Source organism: Oncorhynchus kisutch, linkage group LG3 (genome assembly GCF_002021735.2).
Source record: "Oncorhynchus kisutch isolate 150728-3 linkage group LG3, Okis_V2, whole genome shotgun sequence".
Taxonomy (NCBI): Eukaryota; Metazoa; Chordata; class Actinopteri; order Salmoniformes; family Salmonidae; genus Oncorhynchus; species Oncorhynchus kisutch.
Window position 1 is genome coordinate 42,013,972 of NC_034176.2, and position 14,893 is coordinate 42,028,864.

General features: G+C 41.5%; 1 protein-coding gene across 1 annotated transcript; it reads left to right on the plus strand.

Moving 5' to 3' along the window:
* Positions 1 to 880: 880 nt before the first annotated feature.
* LOC109873969 (5-hydroxytryptamine receptor 1A-alpha) lies at positions 881 to 3,096 on the plus strand. Its single transcript, XM_020465708.2, has one exon. The coding sequence runs from the start codon at positions 1,317 to 1,319 to the stop codon at positions 2,595 to 2,597; it is 1,281 nt and encodes a 426-aa protein (XP_020321297.1). The 5' UTR covers positions 881 to 1,316; the 3' UTR covers positions 2,598 to 3,096.
* The last annotated feature ends 11,797 nt before the right edge of the window (positions 3,097 to 14,893 follow it).

The window sequence follows — 14,893 nt, forward strand, 5'->3', positions numbered from 1 at the left end:
AACATACAGTGAAGATGACTACCACGACAGAGAAATTACAGGATAGAGAACATTCAAAAGAAAAGCTTGCGTGTTCAGAAGGTGTGAAATGTTCATCTTACTTCAGTATTTATGTTTAAGCAGAACACGGGAATGGAAATCATAAGTAATATAACAGGCTAATATAACACTGTTGAAAACAAACCGATTCCAGGTCTATCATTGGTTTAATAGGCTATTGAGTATGTTTGGAAACATGAAAACTCATATGCGGGTGTTGGTTTGTTATACACGACCTTGGCTAAAGAAAGCATGGGATTTTAAGAAAAGCGCGTGAGCGAGTTCTCTCTCTCTCTCTCACTCTTTCCTCAATAGTGCTTTAGAAACCACACTGAGCTCTGGCATAGTTCTCCTTCCTTGCAGCAGATGGCAGCAGATTTATGTTCTGGACTCGTGCATGGAGCTGTCCATGGCCTTTGAAACACCACGCGGTACACATTTTGAGGATGGGCCAATTTTTTTCAATAACACTATTAAGAATGACAAATATTATGAATTAAATACAATTTATACTTCAATTATTATATATCACATTGTGGAATGTTCATGTTTTTCCCCAGATAAATCTGTCTTATTTTTCTTTTGTTGTCATCTGTTGAATAGAATTACTCCCCCTCTATCCAATGTCCGATGAGATGAAACGCATTTTCAGTTTGGATTCAATAAAATAAAAAACCAATCGACAAAAACCAAGTTACTTGTAAATGCAGAAATAGTTACTCGTAATGCAGAAAACGGCTTTAGTTGCTTGCATAATTTGATGAGGCTACAGAGGTAGATAAGAATCGAAAGCCTATGAGAAAAGGTTCAAAAAGAAGATACACAAGTCGAAAATGAAACAGAAGAGGAAGGAAACCAGGGGAGAAGCTCTGCTTTTTATCTGTCGTCTGCTACCACCGAGACGAAACACTGACAGGGAGAGCAGGACAACAAAACTCCGCGGCGACCTCATGGCAGTCTGACGTACACCTACCGCTGCTGGTATAAATGAATTCACGGCGTCACCAGGCGCAGATGATTTGAAGGACCAGTGAGCGCCCCGGCCGTCAACACACATATGCAGACACACACATACACACACACACTCACACACACACACAGCGATCTGCGTCATGCGTCGCCGGAATGAAGGAACGGGCACGGGAACTCCGATGGACCCGGTTAGTACCCACACCGGCTGCAGCACGAGGGACTGACCGAGCCTCCAGATTCCCCCCTTTGGCTCCCCTGTCCTATCCTACCGGGCGCGCCGTGTGTGTCTCGGACCCTGAAGAACTATGGATTTTATCAATAACGGCAGTGAAAATAACAATACGACCACAGCCTTTCCCGATGTTGTGGATGTCATTCCAGAGTGGGGTGACAATGACAAAGAAAAGGGGTCTAGAAGTGTTCCCGAGGTGGAGCTGAGTTACCAGGTGATCACCTCTCTGCTGCTCGGCGCGCTCATCCTCTGTTCCATATTCGGCAACGCGTGCGTTGTCGCGGCCATCGCGCTGGAGAGGTCTCTCCAGAACGTGGCCAACTATCTGATCGGCTCGTTAGCCGTCACGGACCTCATGGTATCAGTTCTGGTACTACCCATGGCGGCCCTCTACCAAGTCCTGAACAAATGGACTCTGGGACAGGAGATATGTGATATTTTCATCTCTCTGGACGTGTTGTGCTGCACGTCGTCCATTTTGCATCTGTGCGCAATTGCCCTGGACAGGTACTGGGCTATCACAGACCCCATAGACTATGTGAACAAACGGACACCCAGGCGAGCGGTGCTGCTGATCAGCGTGACTTGGCTGATTGGGTTCTCAATCTCCATCCCGCCCATGCTAGGCTGGAGGAAAGCCGAGGACAGGGCGAACCCGGACGCCTGCACCATCAGCCAGGACCCGGGCTACACCATCTACTCCACGTTCGGAGCTTTTTACATCCCGCTTATCCTCATGCTGGTCCTTTACGGGCGGATATTCAAGGCAGCCAGGTTCCAGGTTTGGAAAACTGTGAAGAAATCGGAAAAGGCAAAAGTGTCGGACAAGTGCTTGGCCGTGTCGCCGGCTATTTTCCACAAGAAGATCAACGTAGACGCGGGGGGAAAGAACTGGAAACACAGTGTGGAACCTACATCCAAGCCTTCGTGCGTAAACGGCGCGGTGAACCACGGGGAGAACTGCGAGTCGTTGGAGATCATAGAAGTTACCAACAATTCTAAGAACCACCTGCCTCTCCCCAACACTCCACAGTCCTCACAAGAGGTTGAGAACAGGAACGAAAAGAACGCTGAGGCTAAGAGGAAAATAGCTCTGGCCAGGGAGCGGAAAACGGTAAAGACGCTCGGTATCATCATGGGGACTTTTATTTTCTGCTGGCTACCGTTTTTCATCGTGGCGCTGGTCTTGCCTTTCTGTGCGGATAGCTGTTACATGCCAGAGTGGCTGGGTGCCGTCATCAACTGGCTGGGCTATTCGAACTCTCTCCTAAACCCGATCATTTATGCCTACTTTAACAAAGACATCCAAAGTGCTTTCAAAAAAATTATTAAATGCAAATTCCATAGACAGTGAGCCGTTCATCAGTAAAGTGTTTACGTTTACTTCATTCCAATGATGGAGTTTATGAAACGCACAAAAGCAACGTGTTATTTTCAGGGACTGTCTCTAGCCGACGGTGTGAATTAGAAACAGAATAGCCTATGGGTCATATACAGTGAGACGTGGAGAGAGACATGCAGTATATTTGTAGGCCTATTATGCTGTGTACGCTGCTCCTGTGTAGCATATTCGATGTTGTAGATATCTGCAAGGCATCGTTGTATTCCCATGTAAGACGTGTTATTCAAATACAATTCACAGAATTCATGCATTCCATTCACGTGACCTGGTCTCAGAGCATTTCGTATTATTCTGTACGTAAATCCGAGACACTATATTTAGTATGATATGTTACGTTTCGTATGGTATGTATCCACGAGACACGAAGGTTTCCGTCCTACATCATACCAGCTTTGTAGCACTGAAACAATAAAAAATATCGAAATACTACAACTTCTGCGTGTAATGTCCACTCTTTAAGCACAAACATAGAGGGAAGCTTTCAATGACAGTTTAAAAATAAATCAAAGAAAGACTATTCATATTTGAGATTCAATTATTTGAATATAATCTGTTATTCTGGAATTCAGGTGATTAATTTCAAGCACGGCCAATTACGCATTAGGCATTTTTTTTTTGGCAATGTTGAATGAAGCTTAGCTCTAATACCAACACGGACAGTTAAGACATAAGTATATATGAGACAAATTTAAGAATATAGTTGACTGAATATGAAATTATTTTCAGAGGTGTGAGATATTGATGTTATTGGGTGAGAAACCTATGTATGGGTGTTGCATTGATCTGCAAAGTAAATGGATATCGAGCTAAACAGTTGCAACAGTTACATCTTCCATCAACTCCATCTAATGCAAAATGAGATGTGCAATTTTTAAAAATGGAAACAGCTATTACATTTCAGATAAGGTTAAAAGGATGGGATCTTTCTGTCGCACGTACGCACGCACACACATACACACACACATACACACACACACACACACACACACACACACGCACACACATACACACACACACACACACACACACACACACACACACACACACACACACACACACACACACACACACACACACACACACACACACACACACACACACACACACACACACACACACACACACACACACACACACACACACACACACTACAGAGGCAGGCAGGGGCTTGTGCCATTGGAATGGGTTCAGAGCTAGCTATAAAGGTAACATTAACTTGAGGCACCTTGAATTGCATTACAATAACGATTCTAACCACATACATAATGCAGTACATTGATTCTAACCATACATTTAAATGCATTATGTAGATCAGAACGTTTCATGTAAATATGTAACAGATCCTAAAATTACTCAGAAATGCATTGCGTTCGAATCACAAACTCTCTATGGTACCTAAAATGAATACATCAGAAAAAGACAAACAGTGGAATAGGTTACACATTATTTTACAGAACCATCACTAACTCCCAGGCAACACAGCTGTTTGGCCCATCCTCATAGCAATAAAGCTAGCAGCTGTAGTCATAATGTGGGTGGAGGTGGTAGACTGGAGGAGCATGGAGCATGTCTATTCTCCCCCTTACATTAACCATAAGGAAAATATACACCTGACCTCAGGGCAGTGAAGTAACTTAAAGGTCCAATGCAGATGTTTTTGTCTCAATATCAAATTGTTTCTGGGTAACAATCAAATACGTCACTGTGATTGTTTTTTAGTAAAAATTGTCAAAAAGAAACAAAGCTTCTGTCTCAAGCGATAATTTAGCTAGGACTGTCTGGGAGTGGACTGAGTAGGGAGGGAAAACTGAAAACTAGCTGCTATTGAAACTGGAACTCTTTCTTATTGGTCTATTTACTTACAACGTCACCAGGCAGGCAAAACTCCATTCTACCAAAACAGGCTGACATTTCAGCCAGTCTTTTCAAACAGCTCTTACACTAAAATGGCATTATCATAATTTTCACAATTTCACAGTATTAATCCATCTTCATAGTGTAGACAAATATATATATAGTGGGGAGAACACGTATTTGATACACTTACGATTTTGCAGGTTTTCCTACTTACAAAGCATGTCGAGGTCTGTAATTTTTATCATAGGTACACTTCAACTGTGAGAAACGGAATCTAAAACAAAAATCCAGAAAATCACATTGTATGATTTTTAAGCAATTAATTTGCTTAAAGTATTTGATCACCTACCAACCAGTAAGAATTCCGGCTCTCACAGACCTGTTAGTTTTTCTTTAAGAAGCCTTCCTGTTCTCCACTCATTACCTGTATTAACTGCACCTGTTTGAACTTGTTACCTGTATAAAAGACACCTGTCCACAACCTCAATCAAACAGCCTCCAACCTCTCCACAAAGGCCAAGACCAGAGAGCTGTGTAAGGACATCAGGGCTAAATTGTAGACCTGCACAAGGCTGGGATGGCCTACAGGACAATAGGCAAGCAGCTTGGTGAGAAGGCAACAACTGTTGGCGCAATTATTAGAAAATGTAAGAAGTTCAAGATGACGGTCAATCCCCCTCGGTCTGGGGCTCCATGCAAGATCTCACCTCGTGGGGCATCAATGATCATGAGGAAGGTGAGGGATCAGCCCAGAACTACATGGCAGGACCTGGTCAATGATCTGAAGAGAGCTGGGACCACAGTCTCAAAGAAAACCATTAGTAACACACTACGCCGTCATGGATTAAAATCCTGCAGCGCACGCAGGGTCCCCCTGCTCAAGCCAGCGCATGTCCAGGCCCGTCTGAAGTTTGCCAATGACCATCTGGATGATCCAGAGGAACAATGGGAAAAGGTCATGTGGTCTGATGAGCCAAAAATATAGCTTTTTGGTCTAAACTCCACTCGCCGTGTTTGGAGGAAGAAGGATGAGTACAACCACAAGAACACCATCCCAGCCGTGAAGCATGGAGGTGGAAACATCATTCTTTGGGGATGCTTTTCTGCAAAGGGGACAGGCCGACTGCACCGTATTGAGGGGAGGATAGATGGGGCCATGTATCGCGAGATCTTGGCCAACAACCTCCTTCCCTCAGTAAGAGCATTGAAGATGGGTCGTGGCTGGGTATTCCAGCATGACAACGACCCGAAACACACAGCCAAGGCAACTAAGGAGTGGCTCCGTAAGAAGCATCTCAAGGTCCTGGAGTGGCCTAGCCAGTCTCCAGACCTGAACCCAATAGATAATCTTTGGAGGGAACTGAACGTTTTTATTGCCCAGCGACAGCCCTGAAACCTGAAGGATCTGGAGAAGGTCTGTATGGAGGAATGGGCCAATATCCCTGCTGCCGTGTGTGCAAACCTGGTCAAGAACTACAGGAAACGTATGATCTCTGTAATTGCAAACAAAGGTTTCTGTACCAAATATTAGGTTCTGCTTTTCTGATGTATCAAATACTTATGTCATGCAATAAAATGGAAATTAATTCTTAAAAATCATACAATGTGATTTTCAGGATTTTTGTTTTACATTCCGTCTCTCACAGTTGAAGTGTACCTATGATAAAAAATTACAGACCTCTACATGCTTTGTAAGTAGGAAAACCTGCAAAATCGGCAGTGTATCAAATACTTGTTCTCCCCACTGTATAAAACACAGGAAAATCAAGTTGTTGACTGCACTGGGCATTTAACCTAACTTTGGGGCTATATGTGTTCATCCTGTTGTTGCCACCAGGGTTTAAACTACTCTGAGGGGGTTCCCTGTAAAAGTGTAGTCTGAGTACCAGTCTTTTCAACTAACATTCCACTCCTTGCCAGTCCTGTCATTAGGTTCTTAGAAAAAATAGCCGTGTCATTTTTATTCTAGCCTTGAAAATACAGTATTTCAACATTGTGTCTAGACGATAAAAGGCTATTCTAATCACTTGTGCTTGGCTGCCAAACCTACAGTAGTCCCCATAGGCCTAATATTTAAACTGAGGAAATGTTATCATAATCATTATTTTAGCGATCCACGTTAGACGTCCCTCCTAATGAAAAGAGTCCCCATCCTGCTGATGGACAGCTCACATCACTTGATATGTGCTTATGTATGAGAAAGTGAACATGCAATTTCCAAATAGAAGCTCCGTGGGGAATCAGGGATTCCCTGCTTTGCGAGCTATTGCCTACCTCAACCGCCAGGATTTCATTAAATACCCACTGGGCACACCACGTCACTTCAACGTGGAAATATGGTTCATATTTGGTTTTGAGATGTCGATCAAAGAGATTTCAACCTTTATTCGCCCACTCCAAAAGACAGCCAGGAGTTTGTTGAATTCCCATTGTGTTATCACTATGCCTTCAACCATAGTCCGAGTCGATATTCATGTAATAATAAGGAATTCCCCTCGACCACACCAACAAATGTGGGAAAACAAACAATCTTTCCCATTGATCCCCAGTGTAAAAGAGGCAACTTTGTAGTTGATTTTAAGTTCTACAGAAATAAGTAAACATGCCGAAAAGATGTTGTAACCAGGTTAAAAATGTCCAACCTACAGTTTGGAATGCTCCCACATAGGGAAATAGAGCCAGCGAAAAGAGCCCTGCGGCATCAGGCTACTTCTCGGAGTGGAAGAGTGGTACATTGTTGAGAACTGGTATCCAAGTAGGCTACACGTAGCTAGCTATGTCTGTGGAAAAGGTTTCCTCCCAGGTAAGACATTTAACTTGTTTAGAATAGTCCATTTGCTACTTCATTCACTACTTGTTGCTGTATAGTCCGTTTGTTTGTGTTGTTTGTCTTGGCTAGCTTAACCCTCCTGTTGTGTTCGTTTCATTATAATTAGTTCTGTGTTCCCGGTCCAAAATGGCCACTCCATTATAGCTGATTATACATCCATAACAATACAGTACATATATTATCACCTAATGTTGTGTTACATCTTTTTTTTTAATCAACTTAAGTTTTTCTATTTGCTATCAATGGCCTGTAGGCCTCATTGACCTGAGCTCATACAACTTGTTTTGGAGTTTAAAAAAAACATAATGTATGGATTGTTTTGACTATAACAAATACTCAGATGAAACATATTGTGCTATTTATCACAAGCTACTTTGTGTCAAAGTTTAACAAGGACTCTCTCCTCCTCACCAGTGTCATGATCAAAGATATGACCAAGAGCCTCATACTGTTTGGTCATTGTGCTGCCACAGAATGAATTGTGAGCAAGGCCTCAAAAAAGCTTTATATACCAGAGGTGCGAGAAAAGTTCTATATATTATTGAAACAATGTTGGGATTGTTTGTGAGAATGCCAACAGATGTGGTTCCCGTTGAGATTCTATTGGGGAAAGGTCCCGTGGGGGTTGCCATGGAAGCCAAGAAGTGGAGTGAGGTGTGTGTGTGTGTGTGTGTGTGTGTGTGTGTGTGTGTGTGTGTGTGTGTGTGTGTGTGTGTGTGTGTGTGTGTGTGTGTGTGTGTGTGTTTGTGTGTGTGTGTGTGTGTGTGTGTGTGTGTGTGTGTGTGTGTGTTCTCAAACACACATAGACGTGGGGGTCTGGGAGAGGAAGTGTGTCCATCTGATGAATGGACATGTGCCTTGAACTCAATTTTATACACTAATTGCAGTCTCACCCATTCATTTCTAATGACCAGTCAAAATGACCGGGAACACCACGTGTACAAAAGTTAAATAAAACACCAAAAATGTTGTGAAAATCATCAAAATGTGTTTGTGTGTTCAGATGCCCTGTGTGGACAAAGTCATGGAACCTTATGACAATCAGATTAAATTAACTACATTTTTTCAGAGAGAAGACTTGTAAGTCGTTCCAATCGACCGGAACACAGCAGGAGGGATCATGTTCAGGTTGGTAGGTAGCTATCACTCACTCACGTGGCTGCTAGCACTGTCATGAAAAGGGGTATGAGGGAAGAGGGAAGGAATACAATATTACGTTTGTAGTGAGAACGCTCGGGAGGAGGCAATATTAAAAGGTCATCTTTAGATGTTGTACTTTTCAAATGTAGTTTTGTAATTTACTAAAACAACCAGATAACAAGAAAATGTCACTTAATAAAGGTAAAGTTTTTGCTGTGAACCAATGTGGTAACCTAGGTAACCACAGGTTGTTTTCCCCACCGGCGGGCAGGGACGTGAAGTTCTGTAATACCGACTGGGAGTATCCAAAAGCCCAACCAAATTCCAATGGGAAAACTATATCTGTTTTTTTGTTTAGTTGTCATCTAAGTAGCAGTGCACTTTCAACCATTTAAAAGCACAACAAAGTTAAAATGTGGATACAATGTCAGATATTTTGTATTTATACAACCCCTTATTGTGTTATCACTGTGCTTCATCTAATAGCAAAACCAAAATACCTGGATTGTATCTGAAATTACATTAAAAGTACATAGTGCAAGTGATCAGTGCTGTTCGAGAACCTGCGCAGAATATTATAACAATTGTGAAGATCTCCACCTGTGACCTTTGACCTTTGCATGCTATCTTAAACATGCACACTTTCTATGATTACATAAGAAGACATTTATGGTTACAGTAGGCTAATCTCCAAATGTGGCCATGGATGTGTTATTTATTTTATGGTTTAATAAATACTGTTACATTAGTTTGTAAAATAGCTTTAACTTTAGGCTATTTACTGCATTGTTAAATTATCAAAAGTATTATTGAATTGTGTTTGGTTGACAATGCAACCAAATATCAACATTTAAAGGAGATTTTGCGTCAATTACTTAGTCTGGCTTTAATTCCAGTTTGTCTACAAATTAATAATTGATATGTTGGATTCACATCTCCATCTCAAGTTAAAGAAAGAAACTTCATTTAAAGGTTGATTTGATTTAGTCTTATTTGTTAACTTAGATTTTTGGTTGAGATGGAGACATGAATCCAACATATCAATTATTAATTTGTTGTCAAACAGGAATTAAAACCAGTTTAAGTTCGTGGCACAGATGGAACCCTCCCAACAGAAGATATATGTCCTTCAAATGTTGATATTTGATTGTGTTGACAACCAAACACAATTCAAAATCCAGTTTGTCTTCAAAATAATAACTGCTATGTGGTATTTATGTCTCCATCTCAACCAAAAATCTAAGTTAAAGAATAGGACTAAATCTAATTTATGTAATAAAGAAAATAATTTTCCCACAAGTGGTGGGTTTCCACCAAATTGACTTGTTGTGGATCAAATCAATGCGTGATGACCTATTGCACATTAAGTCTTAATGTAACGAATATAAATCTAAAGTTCAATGTGTTTATATCACATTTTCAACTCTACTGATGGTTTTGTCACAAAGCTGTTGAGTTAAATAGCAAATGTGCCTACTCTGGTCTTGGCATGTGCGCTTTAGCCAACAGCTCGCAGATACAGTGTGGGTAGGCTGTGCGGTTAGGCTAGTACACATGTTGAGATTTATTATGGATAAGAGCCAGAATATTTGTATTCGTCAAACAGCAGTCAAGCTTCGATCCTCATGTCACCAGAATAAAACCCGTGATATTTCTCCGAAAGGAGTATCAAGATCTCTGTGCGCTTTCACCACCCTGTGAAGTTCATCATAAATGATTTAATCTGTAGCCTAATAAACTGCATTATTTCCCGAGTTGTAGTGGGAGGACCACCCACCATATCATCATATAACTAAGTTTACTTCGATATGATGGTTATTATATTGAACAAAAATATAAATGCAATTTGAAAATTCAGAATATTTTACTGAGTTACGGTTCATATAAGGAAATCAGTCAATTGAAATAAATTCATTAGGCCCTAATCTATGGATTTCACAGGACTGGGAATATAGATATGCACCATGGGGCACTCTGTTCACAACGTTGACATCAGCAAACTGCTCTCCCACCACACAACGCCATACACGTGGTCTGTGGTTGTGAGGCCGGTTGGAAATACTGCCAAATTCTCTAAAATGACGTTGGAGGCGGCTTATGGTAGAGAAACAAAAATTGGCTTATCTGGAAACAGCTCTGGTAGACATTCCTGCAGTCAGCATGCCAATTGCACGCTCCCTCAAAACTTGAGACATCTATGGCATTCTGTTGTGTGACAAAACTGCACATTTTAGAGTGGCCTTTTATTTTCCCCCAACACAAGATGCACCTGTGTAATGATCAATCTGTTTATTTAGCTTCTTGATATGCCACACCTGTCAGGTGGATGGATTATCTTGGCAAAGGAGAAATGCTCAGTAACAGGGATGTTAACAAATGTGTGCACAAAATGTGAGAGAAATAAGGTTTTTGTATGTATAGAACATTTCTAGGATCTTTTATTTCAGCTCATGAAACATGGGACCAACACTTTTACATGTTGTGTTTATATGTTTGTTCAGTGTGTATCAATATTTGCGCATAAAGGAGATTCCACTGCCAATTCTTGCATAATACATTTTATAGACCCAAAAAGATCCCACCATGTTAGCATTTATACAATTTTACTGAAACTACCTGTTTCCAACACAGCTGTTGTGAATTATTTGGGGCCAGTATGACATTACTTACATAGAAACTGTGGATGGCAACATGGTTTATGTTTATGAAAATTGGTTAAAATGATGGCATAATCCTGTGGTTGTAATTTCACCCTCAAAACAGTTTACGTTGATTACGTTTTTTAAATCCAATGTATTTTCCATGTAGATTCCTCGTCACAATATGTTGACAAATTACATTTGAACAACGGTTGATTCAACCAGTTTGTGCCCAGTGGGTAGGCACTATGCTTTGTTTATGGTACATTTAATTAAACTGACTAATTTACTGATGTTTACTCATTTACCAATGTTATTCAACTTAAATTTATTGCCACAAAACGTGCATCAGACAAAAATATATTTTTTGTCTCTGGCTTGCACAGCACAGGTGGTGGTTGCCTAAGTACACTTGGCCTAATATACAGTCTAGGCTAGCATATGAATTTGTATTTGTATTTATTATGGATCACCATTAGCTGCTGCCAAAGCAGCTGCTACCCTTCCTGGGTTCCAGCAAAATTAAGGCAGTTTATTACAATTTTAAAAACATTACAATACATTCACCGATTTCACATCACACTGTGTGCCCTCAGGCCCCTACTCCACCACTACCGCATATCTACAGTACTAAATCCACACGTATTGTTAGGTTCTAATTTTCAGAGTAAATAACTCACGGGCACTAGAGAAGCTTACCCAAGTTGAATTCTTCCCAAAGGGTCGATACAGCTGGATTCAGACAAACAACATTTCACACAAGCACTGATATTTAACCCTTTCTCCTCCTCCACAACTGAACAGCCTCTCTGTTGCTAGACAGAACCTTAGTGTTTTCTGTTCTTCCTCACTTCATCTAACCTGACCTCTACCCCAAAGTGCTCACTCCTCCCCAACTCAAGGCCGTCATGGTTATTGATACCAGAATGGGTCTCTTCTCTTCCCAGAGGATGCCTGATGGCTAACAATAACATATCCTGACATAATGTAAACGTTATATATTACCCTCTCTCCCTCAGTGACATTGTTACGTTCTATGGGATTCCACCACGTCTCCCCTACACATTCCAAAGCCATCTAACTCCTACAGATAACCATTAACTTCTGATGTAAAAACCAGTCTCGTTCACGGTTGGACACTATCTTTATGAGCATAACAATGTTCTAAGTTTCACCCAGAATCTAACAGTATGTATAGTGCATATGTTATTGTGTGTGTGTGCATGTGTCTGTGCCAATGTTGGTGTTGCTTCACAGCTCCATAAGGTGTTTTTTAATCTTTTTTTACATTTTTAATCTAATTTTACTGCTTGCGTGAGTTACTTGATGTTCCATGTAGTCATGGCTCTATGTAATACTCTGTGTCTCCCATAATCTGTTCTGGATTTGGGGACTGTGAAGAGACCTCTTGGGGCATGTGTTTTGGGGTATGCATGGGTGTCCGAGCTGTGTGCCAGTAGTTTAGACAGACAGCTCGGTGCATTCAACATGTCAATACCTCTCAGAAATAAAAGTAGTGATGAAGTCAATCTCATGCACATTATGAATATTAGCCCTCTGTGTACATCCAAGGGCCAGCCATGCTGCCCTGTTCTGAGCCAAATGCAATTTTCCTAAGTCCTTTTTTGTGGCACCTGATCACACGACTGAACAGTAGTCAAGGTGCAACAAAACTAGAGCCTGTAGGATCTGCCTTGTTGATAGTGTTGTTAAGGCAGAACATCGCTTTATTATAGACAGACTTCTCCCCATCTTAGCTACTACTGCATCAATATGTTTTGACCATGACAGTTTACAATCTACTCCAAGCAGTTTAGTTGCGGTTTAGGGTTTAGTGAGTGTTCTGTTCCAAATACAATGTTTTCAGTTTTTAGAAATATTTAGGACTAACTTATTCCTTGCCACCCACTCTGAAACGAACTGCAGCTCGTTGTTGAGTGATGCAGTGGATTACAAGCCCAGCCTATGAATTAACTTCTAATTTACACATCTTTGTCTTCACTGTTCCTTTCTTGCACAATTCATGCATCTCCCCTGGCATCTCCACTGGCATCTCCCCTGGCATCTCCACTGGCATCTCCCCTGACCTCTCTTCCATCCTCTCTCTATTCTTCTTATAGCTCTTGAACCAGTAGCCTAGCCCAATGTGTGTCCCAGAAGAAGCAATATAGTTTGGTCGCTTATTTTGAGCAATTAAATATCTACAGTGCCATCGGAAAGTATTCAGACCCCTTGACCTTTTCCACATTTTGTTAGGTTACAGCCTTATTCTAAAATTGATTAAATAGATTTTCTCCCCTCACCAATCTACACACAATACCCCATAATGACCAAGCAAAAACAGGTTTTTAATAAGTACTTTGTTGAAGCACCTTTGGCAGCGATTACAGCCTCAAGTCTTCTTGGGTATGGCGCTACAAGCTTGGCACACATGTAGTTGGGGAGTTTCTCCCAATCTTCTCTGCGGATCCTCTCAAGCTCTGTCAGGTTGGATGGGGAGTGTCGCTGCACAGCTATTTTCAGGTCTCTCCAGAGATGTTCGACCAGGTTTAAGTCTGGGCTCTGCCTGGGCCACTCAAGGACATTCCAAAGAGGAACTCTAGAGCTTTGTCAAAGTGACCATCGGGTACTTTTTCACCTCCCTGATCAAGGCTCTTCTCCCCCGATTTCTCAGTTTGGCCGGGCGGCCAGCTCTAGGAAGGAACTTGATGGTTCCAAACTTCCTCCATTTAAGAATGATGGAAGGCCATTGTGTTATTGGGGACCTTCAATGCTGCAGAATTGTTTTGGTACACTTCCCCAGACCTGTGCCTCGACACAATCCCGTCTTGGAGCTCTACAGGCAACTCATGGCTTGGTATTTGCTCTGACATGCACTGTCAATTGAAACAGCAGAGTGAGCACCCCCCTATCCACATCGATGGGACAGTAGTGAAGAAGGTGGAAAGTTTCAAGATCGGCATACACATCACAGACAAACTGAAATGGTCCACCCACACAGACTGCGCCTCTTCAACCTCAGGAGGCTGAATATATTTGTCTTGTCACCTAAAACCCTGACAAACCTTTACAGATGCACAATTGAGAGCATCCTGTTGGGCTGTATCACAGCCTGGTACAGCAACTGCACTGATCTCAACCGCAAGGCTCTCCAGAGGGTGGTGCGGTCTGCACAATGTGAGGTCAGTACAGTTGCATCAAAGCTGGGACCGAGAAACTGAAAAACAGCTTATATCTCAAGGCCATCAGACTGCTAAACAGCAATTACTAACTCAGAGAGGCTGCTGCCTACATTGGCAACTCATATCACTGGCCACCTTAATAAATTGATCACTAGTCACTTTAAACAATGCCACTCCAATAATGTTAACATATCTACATTGCCCATCTCAGAAGTATATTCTGTACCTTATACCATCTATTGCACCTTGCCTATGCAGCTCGGCCATCTGTCATCCATATATTTATATGTACATATTCTTAATCCATCCCTTTAGATTTGTGTGTATTAAGTAGTTACTGTACTGTATGAACTAGAAGCACAAGCATTTCGCTACCCTCACATTAACATCTGCTAATCATGTGTATGTGAACAATAATGTGATTTGTTTTAATTTGACCTTATATAGACAGGTGAGTGACTTTCCAAATCATGTCAAATCAATTGAATTTACAACAGGTGGACTCCAATCAAGTTGTAGAAACATCTCAAGGATGATCAATGGACACAGGATGCACCTGAGCTGTACGTTGCTTTCAGAAACTATCCACACCCCTTGACT